This window comes from Zonotrichia albicollis, chromosome 8 (assembly GCF_047830755.1).
Source record: "Zonotrichia albicollis isolate bZonAlb1 chromosome 8, bZonAlb1.hap1, whole genome shotgun sequence".
Lineage (NCBI taxonomy): Eukaryota > Metazoa > Chordata > Aves > Passeriformes > Passerellidae > Zonotrichia > Zonotrichia albicollis.
In genome coordinates, this window is record NC_133826.1 from 1,605,499 (window position 1) to 1,624,854 (window position 19,356).

Here is a 19,356-nt window from a genome sequence, read left to right on the forward strand (position 1 = left end):
AAGCTGTGCCCATCCCCACCCTGTCACCAAGTGCCACATCCAGGTGTGGACACCTCCAGGGATGGGGACTCCAAACCTCCCTGAACACCCTTTTCTGTGCACAAATTCCTCCTGATGTCCAACCTAAATCTGCTATTTATTAATTTATCCTGCTATTTATTAATTTATCCAGCCTAAATCTGCTCTTTATTAATTTATGTCTGCTGAATAGAGCCCTGCTGAAGGAACTACCTTTACTTTCATCTCTATTTCCTAACAAGCAGCTTAAAAACACAGAGCCTGCCCAAAGCCAAGGATTTTGGGTCAGACTGGGGGGAAAACTAAAATGATTTCTTGCAAGGAGCAGCCTGGCCCACAAATTTTTATCTTTTAAAAGATACCCCAGCACTGCTCTCCCTGCTGAGCCTCACAAGGGGCTCATCTTTATTTTGAGGTGGAACTCTAAAATCTGGATTTGCTGAAGAAATAAAGCCCAGTCAGAACCCAGAATATTTTTTATATCAAGCACTAAAGGAGACAGGGCCCATCTCCTACCCAGCTCTAGCAGGGACATTTCAGTCTAACACCAGGAATAAAAGCAGCAATAATTAAAAGGAAAAAAACCAAACCAACAAACCACAAACACCTCCTTCTTTTCAGGTTAATATAGAAAATAAAAATAGAGGTTGGAAACAGCTGCTCTGGCAATGAACTCCTCAGGCAGCAAATCTGGCCCAAGCCAATTAGCAGGGGTGGAAACGAGGATGAGGAGCTGGGATTTAGCAGGACACCTGCTCCCTGTGCCCCTGTGCTCCTCAGGCCTCCCCCTGTTGGTGTTTTTATAACAAACCTGGAATTTGCCTTGTTTTACATTTATTTTCTATATTAAACAGAAAACTGCTCACAAATGCTGATGGTGGTGGGAGGGGAGGTGACGCTGGGCAATACTCACGATGCCGTCCCTGTCTGGCGACCCTCTGGAAAGAACAAAAAATAGAGCAGTGTTAGTGCCCAGACCACCCCCAAATAACACAGGAAAATGCATTTTTAAATTTTAAAATGAATTCACAGCAGCAAAACCTGGAGTTATCAGCACATCTGAGTTACTGCGCCTTGTGGAACGCACACAAGGTCACGGAATTTTTTCCTTCCTGCTATTAGCTGACAGTGTTTAGGTTTATCAGGAAATGAAGTGCTGGGGCTGGCACTGTCCCAGCTGGCTCCTGCACCATCCCACAGCCACATCCCTGCCCCGTGTCCATCCCCTGCAGGGGACAGGAGTCCCACTGGAGGAATTCCAGATTTTCACTGTGCCAGAAGGACAGACACTGCTCTGCCGAGGCTCCCCAAGACCCTGATCCCGGCTGCCGATGGGATTTGGGGTCGGGGCCGGCTCTCGGAGCTCTGCAGGGATGCCGGGACTCAGGGAATGCGAATGTCCGTGGGATGCGGGCGGGCTCGTCCCGCACATCCCGGCTTCCCGCACCGCCAGGGAAGCGCGATCGGGCTCACACCTGGCTGGGGAACCAGGGAACGCTGCTGGGAGCGCCTGCTTCCACAGGGAATAACGCCAGCCAGGAAAGGTCTCCAATCAACCCATGCTGTGCCCCGTCTCTCCTATTCAGGCTCCATCTCCTTGCACAAAATTCCCAGAAATCCTTTGGAAGTGGCAAAAATCCCTTTGCTGTTATGTTCCCCCTCACTACGCGATCACCAGCACAAGGGGCGTCATCTCCTGCTCCCATCCCGGCTGGAATTGCTGGGGAGGCGTTTTCCAGGTCCAGCAGAACCATTCCAGACCCAGCAGCAGCTCCAGGGACCCCAGCGCAGTGTCCTGGGAGGGAGGCGGCCGGGGGTGGCCGCAGGGTGTGCCAGATGCCACCATCCCTGCCTTCTCCCGCTCCATCCCCTTCATCCCTGCCTTCTCCCGCTCCATCCTCTCCATCCCTGCCTTCTCCCGCTCCATCCCCTTCATCCCTGCCTTCTCCCGCTCCATCCCTGCCTCTTCTCTCCCTCCTTTTCTCTCTCGGTTCCATCCCTGCCCTTCTCTCTCTTCTCTACCGGTCCCATCCCCTTCTCTCTTCTCTCCCCGTCCCATCCCTCTCCGTCCTCTCCCGGTCCCATCCCTCCCTTCACTCCCAATTCATTCCCTCCCTTCTCTCCTGGTCCCATCCCCTCTCTCCTCTCTCTTTTCTCCCGGTTCCATCCCCGCTGCTGCCCGCGGGGATTTGGAGAGCGCCCAAAGCCCCCGGGCCGTGCCCGCGCCGTGACCCCGCCGCGCTAATCACGGCTGCTGCTGCTGCTGCTGCTAATTGCAGCGTGCTCCGGGCTGGCCTCGCCGCGACCTCCGCGGCTGCCGGGGATCCCTCCGGGCCCGCCGGGAACACCGGGATTGGGACGGGATGGGATGGATCGGGATGGAGGGAGCACCGGGATTGGGACGGGATGGGATGGATTGGGATGGAGGGAGCAGCGGGATCGGGATGGAATGGGATGGAGCAGCAGGATGGGGGAACACCGGGATTGGGACGGGATGGGATGGATCGGGATGGAGGGAGCAGCGGGTTTGGGATGGGGATGGAGGGAGCCGCGGGATCGAGATGAGGATGGAGGGAGCACTGGGATCAGGATGGAATGGGATGGGATGGAGGGAGCACCGGGATTGGGACGGGATGGGATGAAGCAGCAGGATGGGGGGAACAGCGGGATTGGGATGGGATGGGGTGGATCGGGATGGAGGGAGCAGCGGGATCGGGATGGGGATGGGATGGAGGGAGCACCGGGATTGGGATGGGATGGAATGGAATGGAATGGAGGGAGCACCGGGATTGGGATGGAATGGGATGGAGCGGCAGGATGGGGGAACAGCGGGATTGGGATGGGATGGGGTGGAAGGAGCAGCGGGGCAGGGATGGAATGGAAGGAGGGAGCAGCGGAATTGGGATGGGTGAGGATGGACGGAGCAGCAGGATCAGGATGGGGGGAACAGCAGGATTGGGATGGGATGGGATGGGATGGGATGGGATGGGATGGGATGGAAGGAGCAGAAGGACTGGGATGGGATGGAGGGAGGGAGGGAGCAGAGGGACTGGAATGGGATGGAGGGAGAAGCGGGACAGGATTGGGATGGAGCTGAGCAATCCCAGCGCTGGATAAGGCAGAGCCCAGCCCCAGCTCCAACAGATTCCCAAGGGGAGGAGAAGCAAAGGGGCCTCATTCCCACCCATCGGGATGAAGGATGGATGAACTCACTCCCGGCTGGAGCTCCCGGCTGTCCCACAGCCACGTCCCTGGGGACAGCAGGATGGCACCTCGGGGCTGCACATCCCTCTTTGGGGATGTGCTCCGTGTGTCCCTGCTCTTTGCAGCAGGTAAAACCCGGCAGACATGGCAGTGCCACCAGGGCCAGGCCTGTCACCGTGGCATGGAAAACCCCCAAGCAGCTCCCAGCAGGACACAAAACAGCTCAGGGGAACAAATCCAAATGGAATAAAAGGAAAAACCTCGGAGATCCTGCTGCCCATGAAACACCCGAGCAGGGCTGCAGGAGGGGACTCCCTGGTGCCTGTCCCCTGCTGTCCCCAGGACGTGGTGCCACAGGACTTGGGGTCACCCACCCCAAAGCCCTCTGAGATCATCAAACCCAACCATTCTCGGCATTGCCAAGGCCACCTCATGTCCCCAAGTGCCACATCCGATTCTCCAGCCCCTTCCCAGCTCCCTCAGCCCCTCCTGGGGCTCCAGCCCAGGCTCATCCCTCACACACAGCACCTCCCACCAGCTGTGGGAGGAATCCAGATGTTTTCTGGGAAGCAAAATCCCTGTGCTGCACCTTCCCCAGCCACCACACCCTGCACAAACATCTGTGTAAATCCAATTTCCACCTCTAACCAGCTCTAAAGGGCAGAGAGGAATCTGCTCCAACTCCAAGTCCTCCTTTTCCACCGCTCCCCAAAAATCCCCCACACCCTGAGAGCTCCCAGGAAATCCCAGATTTGCTGCACGTGCAGGGAACAGCTGGAATGCATCTGCTGATAAAACTCCACCCAAGGATGGCAACAACAAATTTGGAATGCCCCAAATCCCTGCTGAGAGCCCATGGAAGGCTCCTGAGCCCCAATAACTCACGTGGAGTCAGTGTCCTTCTCTTTCCTGCGTATGCCAAAGGCCTTCCTGGTGCGCTTCTTCAGTCCTGGGGAGCAACAGGGAAAAGGAATTATTAATCTAACCACAAGAAACCCTCCCAGGGCTCCTCAGTGCCTCCCTGGCTGCAGCCCATAAATGGGGTGAGAAAAGGGAAGAGCCAGAACCAGGGGATCAGGGAGTCTCAGAACTGAGGGGCTGCCAGGAGCTTGGGGGGACATTTCTTTCTGCCATTTATTTGTTCATTTGACACTGATTAACTCCCTCCCAGTGTGTGGGACTGTTATTTCCCACTTAATATTCCACACTCAATATTGCACAGTTATTATTTCCCACTCCATATCTGTTTCACAGTTCATGTTTCCCAGTTAATGGTTTCACAGTTAATATTTCCCAGCTGATAAATACTACAGTTATTATTTCCCACTCCATATTTGTTTCACAGTTAATATCTCCCAGTTAATATTTATTACAGTTATTATTTCCCACTCCATACCTGTTTCACAGTTATTCTTTCCTAATTAATTGTTTCACAGTTAATGTTTCCCAGTTAATATTTATTTCACAGTTATTATTTCCCAGTTAATATTTCCCACTCAATATTTGTTTCAGTTATTATTTCCCAGTTAATATTTCAGGGGGATTTTTCCCAGTTAATATTAATTTCACGGTTATTTTTTCCCAGTTAATATTTGTTTCACAGTTATTACTTCCCAGTTAATATTATTTTTCACATTTAATTTTTTTTCACAGTTAATTGTTTCACAGTCAAGACCTCCCAGCTAATATTTGTTTCCCAGCTAATATTTCCCACTCAATATTTGTTTTGCACTTATCATTTCCCAGCTAATATATATTTCACAGTTAATATTTCCCAGTTAATATTTCCCACTCAATATTTTTCCTAGTTAATATTTCCCATTCAATATTTGTTTCCCAGTCAATATTGCTCTCACAGTTAATATTTCCCAGTTAATATTTGTTTCCCACTCAATATTCCCAATATTTCTGTCCTGATGACTCCCTCTTTTCCCACACTGTTTGTGGGCTCTGCAGAAAGGAGGAAAATCCCTCGTGGGTGTTAAAACCCAGCTTAAACCCGAGTTTGGTTGTGCTCAGCCCTGGTTTTTATCTGCTCAATGCCTGGCACCAAGGATTCCAGAGCCAGCTGGGAAATCCTGGAATTCCAGAGCAGAAGGAGCACAGTGGGTTCCCCCAAGGTTTTCCCTCTATTTGCAGAATTCCAGGATGGTTTGGGCTGCAGGGGATTTCAGAGCTCACCCCATGGGTAGGGACATCTTCCCTTATCCCAGGTTTTCCAGCCCGTGGGATCCATGAATCCCATAAAACCAGCTGAGCCCCACAGGCTCATCCTGCTCCATTCCTGGCTCTGCTTTCCCAAATCCATCCTTTCCCATCCCCACCAAGGCTCAGTGAGTCCCTAACAACAGAAAATATTCCCATTTTTGTCCCCTGGAGAATCCTGCTCCCCAAATCCCAAACCCACCCAGGGGGCTGAGGGCCTCAGGGCTGGGCTGCTCCTTGGTGTCCCCTGGAGCAGAACCCCAAAAGTGGCAGAAATGTGCTCAGAATGTGGGTTAGGTAAGAGTTCCATCTGCTTGGAGGGCTGCTGGCTCCAGGAGAGGGGAAAACAGGGATCTTTGGGAAAGGGGAAGGAAAAGGAGCTCTGCCTTTGGAGAGGGGAGCTGAGAGCAAACCCCAAAACCCCCTGTGAGTGACACAGCTCAGGGGACAACTCCAGGATGGCATTTCCAGCAGCTCCTGAGTCCCCGGAGCAGGAAAATTCCCCATCCAGGGAGCAGGGGCTGAGCTGGGGTTGGGATCTGCTCCTCCTGAATCCCTGGCACAGGAAAATTCCCCATCCAGAGGAGAGGGATTGAACTGAGGTTGGAATCTGCTCCTGAGTCCCTGGCACAGGAAAATTCCACATCCAGAGGAACAGGGGCTGAGCTGGGTTGGGATCTGTTCCTCCAAACCCTGGTATAGGAAAATTCTCCATCTGGAGGAGCAGACACTGAGCTGGGTTGGGATCTGATCCTGAGTCCCTGCACAGGAAAATTCCCCATTCAGAGGATCAGGAACTGAGCTGGGGTTGGGATCTGCTCCTCCTGAGTCCCTGCACAGGAAAATTCCCCATCCAGAGGAGCAGACACTGAGCTGGGTTGGGATCTGCTGCTCCAGTCCCTGCCAGGAGCTTCCAGAGCTGAAACTCCCCAAGACCTGTCCTGACAAGACTGATCCTCACCAAACCTGATCAAACCTCATCCATGAGCTCCCCGGCCTGAGCCATGGGAATTCTGGGGGGAATTCTCTGGGCAGAGCCAGCCCTGCTGCTGCCTGACCCCACCTCAGCCACAAAAGCCTTTCCCAACCCAGCACCATCCACCCAGAAACCCCTTTTTTCCTGCTGTCCCTAAGAATTCCACCTGGGAAACACAATCTGCTATTTTAAAACTCGGATTTTTTCCTCAGCTTTATTCTTAAGAAGGACCAACATCATTTTCTGCAGCAAAAACTGAATTCTAGGAGCAAACCAACCCCATTCCCCCATATCCAACCCTTCACCCTCCAGCCCCAGGTTGCCTCTGGACCCCCAAATACTGATTTCTAAATTTAAATTTTAAATATTGAGTGAGGTTTTTGGAGGGAAAATTATTCCCTTAGGAGCTTGGAGCTCATAGGGAAAACTCCTCTCCAAGAGGAAAGGCAGAGTGTGGATGCTCTTTGTGATGATTGAAGTAGGGAAAAAAATGCTTTAAATGAATTCTGCTTCATCTGTGCACAAAGATAAAATTTATCTGTGACACACTCAGGAGCAGGGAAAGAAGGAAGAGGAGGAGGAAAATGAAATAATCACTTTTAAGTTGGATTTTTTTCTTGTTTTGAGTGTTTTCAGAGCTGCATCATTTTTTTCATGTAGGAAAATCTGAATCATTTTTTCATATAGGAAAAGCTAATTTTATTTATAAAGATTACATTTCTATAATTTTTAAAGACTTTGTGTGTGACTGAAATTGGCTGGTAATATTTTTGCTATTTATCCTATTGGCTAGAAGGTGCCTCTGTGTGAACGTGCAAGGCTTTTTTAGAGATGTTTACATTATTTTTTTGTGGATTTTTACGGGATGGACCTTCTGTTATGACAGGTGTAATTTATTTTTCTTGGCAAGATTAGGTTGTGTAAACTGACTCTCATTCTTTAGATTCTTTCTTATGGGAATTAACTAACTGCACTTAGCTAAACCAAAATTTTATCAGGGCCTTTCTTTGGTAATAGTTTTGTAGGTATTTATTGTAATGTAAATAAGTATAAATAGATAAAAATAAATATATAATAGGTATACATATATGTATTTATTAATTATATGTAATAAATATATACATAAATAATTATAAATAAATTTTGCCTACAAATAATGTAATTCTTTGTAGGTAGCATCACCCTGCCTTAAAATTGAATTTTAAAAATTGACTTTTGCTTTGTCCAACACACTCAAACCTGCAAACTGCTCCCAAATTCCTTGGGAGAGCCCAGAAATGTGGGAATCCAAGGAGAGAACAACCCTGCCTGTGCCCAGTGCAGCAAAACAAACTCCCGAAATCCTCAGGTATTCCCACAGGGAAAATTCAATTCTAAGGCAGGGTAATGCTACATAAAAATAAAATTATTATAAAAGAAAAAACATAAAATTGTGGTTTAGGCCTGCCACCTCAGCTAAGTGCAGTCAGTTAATTCCCATAAGAAAGAATCTCAAGAATGAGTTTGCATAACAGGCAATTCTTGCCAAGAAAAATAAGCTACACCTGTCATAACAAATAATAATAAACAATAACTACGGCCCATAAGAATCCACCAAAATAACGTAAACATCTATTAAAAAGCCTTGCACGTGCACCTTGTAACCAATGGGACAAGCAGCAAAAAAATTACAGCCAATTCCAGTCAAAACCAAAGTCTCTGAAAACTATATCAGATTTAGGAATGAATAATGAATGAATAATTAGATTTTTCCACATTAAAAAACGGAGTCCTGTCTGCCTTAAACCCCAGCAGGTCCCAAATCCTCATCCCAACTTTGGGGCTCTGCAGGACACCCCAAAGAGTCCCCACAGCCTGGACGCCACCAGCAGATTTGGGTATAAAAATGGGCATTTTTGGTCCTTGGCACACCCAAAATCCCCATTTCCTTCCCCCTGCAGCCCAAAGCCAATCCCGCTCAGTCTTTGTTTCCCAGTCAATATTTCCCAGTTCATACATTTTTGCCCAGTTAACAGATTTTTCCCCACTCAGGAATTGTTATTTTTTTCCCACTTATTTCCCACTCAATATTTGTTTCACAGTTATTATTCCCCAGTTAATAATTTTCTCCCAATTAATATCTCTCACTCAATATTTGCATCACAGTTAATATTTGTTTCCCAGTTAATATTTCCCACTCAATATTCTCTTCCCCAGTCATTATTTCCCACTCATTATTTGTTTCCTGCTCAATATTTTCTTTCTCAGTTGATATTTCCTACTCAATATTTGTTTCCCAGCCAATATTTCCCAGTTAATATATTTTTCTCCCATCAGTAGTTATTATTTGTTTCCCAGTTATTTCCCACTCCATATTTGTTTCCCAGTTAATATTTCCAACTCATTATTTGTTTCCCAGTCAACATTTCCCACTCAATATTCTCTTTCCCATTTAATATTTCCCACTCATTATTTGTTTCCCACTCAATATTTTCTTTCCCAGTTAATATCTCCCACTCAATATTTGTTTCACAGTTATTATTTCCCCGTTAATAATTTTCTCCCAATTAATATCTCTCACTCAATATTTGCATCACAGTTAATATTTGTTTCCCAGTTAATTTTTCCCACTCAATATTCTCTTTCCCAGTCATTATTTCCCACTCATTATTTGCTTTCTACTCAATATTTTCTTTCCCAGTTAATATTTCCCACTCAATATTTGTTTCCCAGCCAATATTTCCCAGTTAATACATTTTTCTCCTGCCAGTACTTATTATTTGTTTCCCAGTTATTTCCCACTCCATATTTGTTTCCCAGTTAATAATTTAATATTTGTTTCCCAGATAATATTTCCAACTCATTATTTGTTTCCCAGTCAACATTTCCCACTCAATATTCTCTTTCCCATTTAATATTTCCCACTCATTATTTGTTTCCCACTCAATATTTTCTTTCCCAGTTAATATTTCCCACTCAATATTTGTTTCACAGTTATTATTTCCCCGTTAATAATTTTCTCCCAGTTAATATCTCTCACTCAATATTTGCATCACAGTTAATATTTGTTTCCCAGTTAATATTTCCCACTCAATATTCTCTTTCCCAGTCATTATTTCCCACTCATTATTTGTTTCCTACTCAATATTTTCTTTCTCAGTTGATATTTCCCAGTTAATATATTTTTCTCCTGCCACTACTTATTATTTGCTTCCCAGTTATTTCCCACTCCATATTTGTTTCCCAGTTAATAATTTAATATTTGTTTCCCAGTTAATATTTCCCACTCATTATTTGTTTCCCACTCAATATTTTCTTTCCCAGTTAATGTTTCCCACTCAATATTTTCTTTCCCAGTTAATATTTCCCACTCAATATTCTCTTTCCCAGTCAATATTTATTTCCCAGTTATTATTTTTCCCCAGCTATTGTTTCCAAGGATTCTGTGCTCCCAAAATAATATTATTTACAATATACTATTATATCTATCTATATATATATATTTACAATATACTATTATATATATACTATCTATATATATATATATAGATATCTTACACGTTGCATGTTATAGTATTTTATGCTATTTAATAATATTGTATATTACTTGGTTTGTACTTTATATATTGTATTTTACAATATTTTCTATTATTTTATATTCCATGTTATAGTGATTATATTAATGATTATGTATTAATTAATTTGGGGCTGTTTAGGTGTCCAAGGCCAGGCTGGGAATGACCTGGGATATTGGGAATTGAAGGGGTTTCCAACCCAAACCATTCCAGGATTTCATTATTATTATTAATTAATGATTAATATCGACTCTAATAACAAGGCACAACTTTGATGGTTTCCATAAATCTAACATTATTTCATGTATTTATTTAATTTCTTTGTGGGGCTGCCTGAAGTCCTTGGTGCACCTGGGAAATCTCATCCTTCCCGCTCCAATTTTCCCAAAATTCCTGAAATTTGCCACAAATTATTCCCAGCTTGAGCTTTTCAATTCTTAACCAGGTGTAGGTGGAGAATTTTAAGATTTTTTTTCCTCAATATGTTGTCCAAAAAACAAACTAAACACAAATGGCACCAAAGAAAAAAATCAGAATTCAAACACAAATTTAAAAGTGCCAATCCCAGAAATGTTTTCCAAGGCTGGGGTGGGTAAGGAATGTTTTTTTCCCAGATAATTCAGGATTTAAAATTGGCTTTTAAACAAACTTCCCATTGCCAGCAGCAATCCAGAGTAAACTGGGATGTGCTGGCGAATTTCCCTTCCCAAAATTCCCAAAATTCCCAAAATTCCCAAAATTCCCAAAATTCCCTGAGCAGGGGAGGAGAAGGGCAGGAATTCCTACGGGATAGCACCAAAACCTCTGGCTCCAAGAGGTAAAATGGGAAAAAAAAATTAAAAATTTTAAAGGAAAACACTAATATTGAAGAATCAACATGGGGGAAAAAATAAAATTAAAATGGGGAAAAAAATTGAAAGGGGGGGAAAATAAATATAAAATTAAAAGGGGGGGGAAATATAAAATTAAAAGGGGGGGAAAAATCTAAAATTAAAAGGGGGGAAAAATCTAAAATTAAAAGGGGGGAAATCTAAAATTAAAAGGGGGGGAAAATCTAAAATTAAAAGGGGGAGAAATAATAAAATTAAAAGGGGGGGAAAATCTAAAATTAAAAGGGGGGAAATATAAAATTAGAAGGGGGGGGAATATAAAATTAAAAGGGGGAAATAAAAAATTAAAAGGGGGGAAAGATTAAATTAAAAGGGGCAAAATTATTAAATTAAAAGGGGGAAAAATAACATTAAAAGGGGGGAAAAAAAACATTAAAAGGGGGAAAAAATAACATTAAAAGGGGGGAAAAATAACATAAAAAGGGGGGGGGGAAACATTAAAAGGGGGGAAAAATAACATTAAAAGGGGGGAAAAATAACGTAAAAAGGGAGGAAAAATATAACATAAAAAGGGGGGGAAAATAACATTAAAAGGGGGGAAAAACATTAAAAGGGGGGAAAAAAACATTAAAGGGGGGAAAAATTAAAATTAAAAAGAGAAAAAAATTAAATTAAAAGGGGCAAAATTATTAAATTGAAAGGGGGGAAAAACATTAAAAGGGGGGAAAAACATTAAAAGGGGGGAAAAATAAGGTAAAAAGGGGGGAAAAATAAGGTAAAAAGGGGGAAAATTAAAATTAAAATGAGAAAAAATTAAATTAAAAGGGGAAAAAATTAAATTAAAAGGGGGAAAAAATTAAATTTAAATGGGGAAAAATTAAATTTAAATGGGAAAAAATTAAATTAAAATGGGGAAAAAATTAAATTTAAATGGGGAAAAAATTAAATTAAATGGGGAAAAAATTAAATTAAAATGGGGAAAAAATAAATTAAAATGGGGAAAAAATTAAATTAAAAGGGGAAAAATTAAATTAAAAGGGGAAAAAATTAAATTAAAAGGGGAAAAAATTAAATTAAAATGGGGAAAAATAAATTTAAATGTGGAAAAAAATTAAATTAAAACCCCAACACCAAAAACTAATTAAAAAATCCCAACAGAATGAATTTTTGCGGGTTTCAGCAGCGGAGCCCAGCAGCTGGAAGCCCCTTTCATTCCCCAGCAGAGCAGAGAGCGCTGGGAAGGGCTCGGGCAGAGGCGGCCCCGCACAAAGGGCGAGCGCTCAATGGCTGGCACAGCAAACAGGGCCCCGCTTGTGCTCCTGCCCCAAAAATCCACCTGCACAACCTCCAGGCACTCCCAAACATCGGGGGAAAAAGGGAAAAAAAAAAGAGAAAAATCCCATGTGTGGGATGGTATTAAAGACATGAGTTAAAAAATCAGCTGGCAGGGGAAATGGGAAAATGATATGAGAAAATAAATATATATATATGGGAAAATATTGCGCATATATATATATATATATATATATGGGAAAATATTGCATATATATATATGGGAAAATATTGCATATATATATATATATATATGGGAAAATATTGCATATATATACATATGGGAAAATATTGCATATATATATATACATATGGGAAAATATTGCATATATATATATATATGGGAAAATATTGCATATATATATATATATATGGGAAATATTGCATATATATATATATGGGAAAATATTGCATATATATATATATATATGGGAAAATATTGCATATATATATATATATGGGAAAATATTGCATATATATATATATATATGGGAAAATATTGCATATATATATATGGGAAAATATTGCATATATATATATATATATATGGGAAAATATTGCATATATATATATATATGGGAAAATATTGCATATATATATATATGGGAAAATCTTGCATATATATATATGGGAAAATCTAGCACATATATATATTTGGGAAATCTTGTAAATATATATATGGGAAATTTGTGTATATATATGGGAAATTTGTTTTTATATATATGGGAAATTTTATAGATATATATGGAGAAATTTTTATAGATATATATATGGGAATTTTTTTATATAGGGGAAAATTTCATATATATGGGATGAATATATATATATGGGAATTTTTTATATATATATGGGAAATGTTTTATATATATATGGGAATTTTTTATATATATATATATGGGAATTTTTATATATATATGGGAATTTTTATATATGTATATATGTGGGAATTTTTTTTATATATATATGGGAATTTTTATATATATATGGGAATTTTTTTGTATATATATATGGGATTTTTTTAATATATATATATGGGAATTTTTATATATATATATATGGGAATTTTTTAATATATATATGGGAATTTTTATATATATATGTGGGAATTTTTTATATATATATATGGGAAATTTTATATATATATATGGGAATTTTTTATATATATGGGAATTTTTATATATATATATGGGAAATTTTATATATATATGTATGGGAAATTTTATATATAAATATGGGAAATTTTTTATATATATGTATGGGAATTTTTATATATATGCATGGGAATTTATATATATATGTATGGGACAATTTTTATATATATATAGGAAATTTTTGTATATATATACGGGAAATTTTTACACATATATATACGGGAAATTTTTACATATATATATGGGAATTTTTTTATATGGGAAAAGCATGTATAGATATATATGGGAAAGAGGCAGAACTGGCAGTGCCTCCCGTGCCGAGCAGACGGATCCTTCCTGACAGCTCTGCCAACGCTTCCAGGTCACTGCTCTGGGGCGGAGCTCTGCGTTCCCCTCCTCCCCAGCTTTCCTTCTTATTCCTCCTCTCCCATCCCAATCCTGCCACCAACTCTGCAGAAATCCCATTTTCCTTCATGCTCTCCTCTCCAATCCCAATATCGGATTGGGATTCCTGCCACAAACTCTGGGTTAATCCCATTTTCCTTCACGTTCCTCCTCTCCCAAAACTGGGTCAGCATCCCAGCCACAAACTCTGGGTAAATCCCATTTTCCTTCACGTTCCTCCTCTCCAGTCCCAAACCTGGGCTGGGATTCCAGCCACAAACTCTGGATAAATCCCATTTTTTCACCTCCAACAGCTCTGGGGGCTCAGCATCAACATTATTGCAGGATTTCCCCCAAATCCACGTTTTTAAGGGGTAAAACCCCGCCCTGGGGAGGTCCAAGGTGAGCAGCCCTGACCTCGCCTGGAATTTTCTCTCCTGCAATCCCTGGAACAGGAACGAGGTGGGTGAATCACACAGGAAATTCCTGCCTTGCCAGGAAATCCCAAATTCCTGCGTTTGGGCACCAGCTCCAGATGCCCAAGGGCACATTTTAAACTGGGCTCACCCCAAAGAGGAGTTTTGTTTTTTTTTTTTTTTAGGTTTTGCCTTATTATTTTGGGTTTTGCCACTTTTTTCCCCCCAGGTTTTCCCATATTATTTTTCTTTTAGGTTTTGCCACGTTTCTTTTCCCAGGTTTTGCCTCCTTTTTGTTGTTGTGCTGTTTTGGGGGTTTTGGTTTGTTTTGAGCCCAAACCCAAGAGCTCCAGAGCTTTTTCCCACTTCTCTTCCAAGCTTTTCACTTCCAAGGCCTCATTCCTACAAAATTCCTCCCTGCCAGCTCAAACCCACCTGGATCAGCCCCCCAAAAAATCCCAAAATTCTCCATGGACATCTCTGGCCTTGAGCATGGTGGATTTCTGATCAAACTCCAGAAAATCCCAACACTCCTGACTCTGTGTTCTGGGAATTTTATGGGATGGTTTTCCATCCATGCCTGAATTCGTGATATTTCCATCAAACCTGCTGGTGGCTTCCTCAAACTCAAACCCCAAATTTGCCTCCTTAAATCCAAAACCCTCCAGTTTTGCCTCCTCAAATCCAAAACCTCCCCAAATTTCCTTCCTCAAACCCAAAACTCTCAATTTTGCCTCCTCAAACCCAAATTTTCCCAAATAATTTCCTTGTTGAGTCCTGCAGACAACCCTGACTGCATTCAAACAAAATTTACTGAAACCAGACCATCCAAAAATAAAATAAAGTCAATTTTCAACTAACAAAAAGGATTTTTGGGATGTGCCATTGATGCCTCTGGGCCCAGCAATCCAAGAATGGAGACCAGGGCTAAAAGATGATTCCAGAAGGATTTTCCCAGTTTGGATGTGACCAGAGGATCCCAGACTGGTTTGGGTTGGGAGGGACCTTAAATCCCATCTCACTGACAGAACATTCCCATGGAAATTCCCCGATGACCAAACTCTCCAGGTTCTAAGAAATTCCCACTCTGGGGTCTGGGGGAGCACCTGGGAAAGCAGGGATGAGCTTCTCCAAAGGAACCACGTCTGCTCCCATCTCCCCAACATCCGAGCTCCTCCTTGAACGGCCATTCCCAAATTCCCAAAGCCTCCCCAGGCCCTGGAGATGCAGCAGAGCATTCCCAAGGAGTCAAACCTGCTCCGTGCCCACAGGAGCTTCTGAGCGTTCCTCAATCCCAGAGAGCATCCAAATTCTGCTCCTTGCACAATCCCAGAGAACATTCCAAACCCTGCTCATCCCTCAATCCCAAGAAACCTCCAAACCCCACTCATTCCTCAATCCCAGAGAACATTCCAAACCCTGCTCATTCCTCAATCCCAGAGAACATTCCAAACCCTGCTCATTCCTCAATCCCAGAGAACATTCCAAACCCCGCTCATTCCTCAATCCCAGGAAACCTCCAAACCCCGCTCATTCCTCAATCCCAGAGAACATTCCAAACCCTGCTCATTCCTCAATCCCAGAGAACATTCCAAACCCCGCTCATTCCTCAATCCCAGGAAACCTCCAAACCCCGCTCATTCCTCAATCCCAAGAAACCTCCAAACCCCACTCATTCCTCAATCCCAGAGAACATTCCAAACCCTGCTCATTCCTCAATCCCAGGAAACCTCCAAACCCCGCTCATTCCTCAATCCCAGGAAAATTCCAAACCTGCTCATTCCTCAATCCCAGAGAACATTCTAAACCCCGCTCATTCCTCAATCCCAGGAAACCTCCAAACCCCGCTCATTCCTCAATCCCAGGAAACCTCCAAACCCTGCTCATTCCTCAATCCCAGAGAACATTCCAAACCCTGCTCATTCCTCAATCCCAGGAAACCTCCAAACCCTGCTCATTCCTCAATCCCAGAGAACATTCCAAACCCTGCTCATTCCTCAATCCCAGAGAACATTCCAAACCCTGCTCATTCCTCAATCCCAGAAAACCTCCAAACCCTGCTCATCCCTCAATCCCAGAGAACATTCCAAACCCCGCTCATTCCTCAGTCCCAGAGAACATTCCAAACCCCGCTCATTCCTCAGTCCCAGAGAACATTCCAAGCCCCACTCATTCCTCAATCCCAGAGAACATTCCAAACCCCGCTCATTCCTCAATCCCAGGAAACCTCCAAACCCCGCTCATTCCTCAATCCCAGGAAACCTCCAAACCCCACTCATTCCTCATGTGGTCGGATCTCCAGGGGTTTGATCCCCATCCCACCCCAGCTGAGTGAAGCCAAGCACAGCAAATCCATGGAATGTTCCTGCCCCTCCATGGAGGTGGAGGAATTTCCACTGCTGGAGACACCTTTGGTGTCCTCCAGCAAGGATTGGGGCCTGGAAATATCTCCCAAGTTTGAGCTTTTTGAGTATTATTGGGATCACCCACGAAAAAAGAAACATTTTTGTCCCATCTCCCAGAAGAACAACAAAATATTCCATGTATTGAGCACAATGCCCATAGCCAACAAAAACTGCTCATCCTGCGCCATTCCCAAACAGGGAAATTCTCTTTTTCCCAAGGAAAAGGATCCAAAGTGAATCCATGAGCCAGGTCCACCCTGCTGGCCATGGTGGCCTCAGGTTCTGCATCCACTCTCCACTCAGTGCCCACCACTCCATTCAGCAGGAAAAATTATTTAAATAATTAATTGCAATGATAATTAAACTCCTTTAAGGTGCTCACTGCGAGAAACTCTTGGTGTTTTGCACAGATTTAAAAGTTTCGGCTCCAGTTAAGCCAAGCTTGTTAAAGCCATTTAATTTATTGTATTAATATTAAATAACCCCCCCCTGCAAGGGACCAGGGGGATCTTGGGTTGGAGTTCCACTCCCTCACAAACCCAATTTCCAACTATTTCAAAACTCAAAAAACCCCCAGGAATTATTGCTAATTCTCCAACTTCTGTTCTAGGTTTGCATCCACCACTTGGGGAAGGTTTCAAGGTGTTTAATGATTCACTTTTTATGAGTAGCGTTTCATTTTCCCCCATGCACGGCTGGGTCATGGAAGGTGATTCCAGCTCTGCCAGAGCCCAACATCCCAGCCCTGGATCTGGATCCATCCCCAGCGTGGGGCTGGGCAGTGACCAAAGCTCCTGCCAGGCCAAAACCCTCAAGGAATAAAACCAAACTCCAAAAACCCCAAAACCAAAAACCCCAAATCCCAAAAGAGCCTCAAAACCCCAATTTACTTCCCCCAAGCAGCCTCAAAACGGAATAAATAACCCAAACCAAGGCCTACAACAAGGCAGCTCCAGTTTATCCACATTCATTCATCCATAAATGTTGGAATTTTGGGAGCAGGCAGGTTTTTAATGGCATTTTCCCTGCCATGACCTGCTCCTGTCGTGGGATGGGTTTGATGTCATGGGCTAAAATTAAAACCTCTTTTGCTTGTGACTCTCATCAGCGCCAGGAAGAGCAGGGAAGGCTTTTCCTGGGATCTAAAGGACACCAAAACTCATTTCCCTCACACCAAACCCAGCAGAGGCTGCTCCATGTGCCCACACGGCCGTGACAATTCCCCAGGCCAGGGGAGCATCCTAAACCCACAGAAATCCCGCGGATCCCGAGGCCTCTCCGGGGGAATTTGGGCAGGGGGCAGCCCCAGATTTGGGGGATGCTCCAGGAAGCAATTCCCCAATTTCTGCCTGTCATTCCAGGGAGCTCCCTGGGCTGGAAGAGGCTCCAGCAAGCCAGGCCCTGCTGCTGCCACCAACGGGCCAGAAATCCCCTAAAATCCAACAAATTCTGCTCTTGCTGGCCCTGGAGCATCCATTCTGCTAAAACACAATTAAACCCAAGGCGTCATTTCCCTGCATCCTGCTCCAGAAGGAATTAAAATGATAAATAATAAAGGAGAGCTTTACATACGGCCGAGACAGACGACAGAGGATGAAATTCCTGTCATGCCCAGAGGCTTTTCCCACACAGGATCAGACACAGCTCCCTGAAGCATCCTGAGCCTGCAGCCCATTTTTCCTCCTCATCCCCTTTTTTATGCCGAAATTCCCAATCCAGCCTCTCCTCCTTCCCCCGACCCGCATCTCCACGGCTCGGCAAGGAAAAACCCATCGGGAGCCGCGATTCCCTGGTTTCCCACAGAAACGATGCTCGTCCATCCAGGGAAAACACCGAATATCCCATCCCCGAGCAGCACAGCGGGATAAAATCGGGATTTGGGGACGCGAATCCAGCCGGCTCTGAGCCGGAGGAAGCGGCGGAAAGCCGGGAGGGAATTCGCGCAGCCCGAGCTGCCTACACAGGGCTGGGGATGGAATTGCAAATAACCTGCCGGGCTCGATATTATATCACCGCCCGGCTGAGCCCGAGCGGCCGGGATTAGGGGGAGGGGAGGCTCTGATCGCGTTATTATTGTCATTATTGTCATTATCGGCGTTATCATTCCATTCGGGAAAGGCTGGAGCCCCCCGGGCACGGCTCGGTGCCTCCCCCCGGCGCCGGAGAACGCGCCCGGCTCATCACATCACATCACATCACATCACCTACCTTCCATCATGGTGGCAGAATTGCATTCCTCAATTTCCGAGGAGCCTGGAAAAACGCAGGAGAGTGCGGATCCCGCTCAGCAGCGCCCGGCCCGGCGCGGGGAGCGCGAGGAGGAGGAGGATGAGGAGGATGAGGAGGAAGGAGAGCCGTGGCTAGGGGCAGGCCATGGATGCTGCTGCGCCTGTATCACCTCCAGGCTGAGCGCGGAGGATGCTCGCAGCGAGGGAGGGAGGACGAGGCGGGCTCGCCGCCTCCCGCCCCGCACTGCTCACATGCGCGCTCGCTCCCGACACACCCCCGGCAACGCTCCAACCTATTTCCCAGATTTTTCTCCTTTTTCCCCCCCGCTTTGCCGCCCTCCCCAGCGCCGTTTTCCCCAAAAGCAGAGCCCCTGCCCGCACCTCGTGACGCACTTCCCCTCCCTAATCCTATTGCGGGTTAATTCCTGTCAGATTAGAGGCGCGATGGGAGAAGGGAGAAGGGATGGATCCCGGCCGGAGGAGCGGCGGGGCCGATCCCGGGGACAAATCCATCCCTGGCATCGCGGGGCAGCGCTCAGCCGGGCAGGAGGATGGATGCGGGAGAAATTCCTCCCGACCGCTTCCAGCAGCGCCCAGAATTCATCCCGCATGAGGGGAGAGCGGAGCGGGGAACAAAAGAGGCCGGGGGGGCT

At 44.6% G+C, this 19,356-nt stretch overlaps 1 protein-coding gene across 1 annotated transcript in view; it reads right to left on the minus strand.

Moving 5' to 3' along the window:
• The window catches only part of SGIP1 (SH3GL interacting endocytic adaptor 1), a 56,629-nt gene extending 37,604 nt beyond the window's left edge, over nucleotides 1-19,025 (minus strand). The window contains exons 1-3 of the mRNA XM_074545612.1: nucleotides 18,684-19,025; nucleotides 4,108-4,171; nucleotides 932-956 (exon numbers count right to left, since the gene is read on the minus strand). Of these exons, the coding sequence (XP_074401713.1) occupies nucleotides 932-956; nucleotides 4,108-4,171; nucleotides 18,684-18,693 (99 nt within the window). The 5' untranslated portion in view covers nucleotides 18,694-19,025. The remainder of the gene's footprint in view (nucleotides 1-931; nucleotides 957-4,107; nucleotides 4,172-18,683) is intronic.
• Nucleotides 19,026-19,356: the final 331 nt, after the last annotated feature.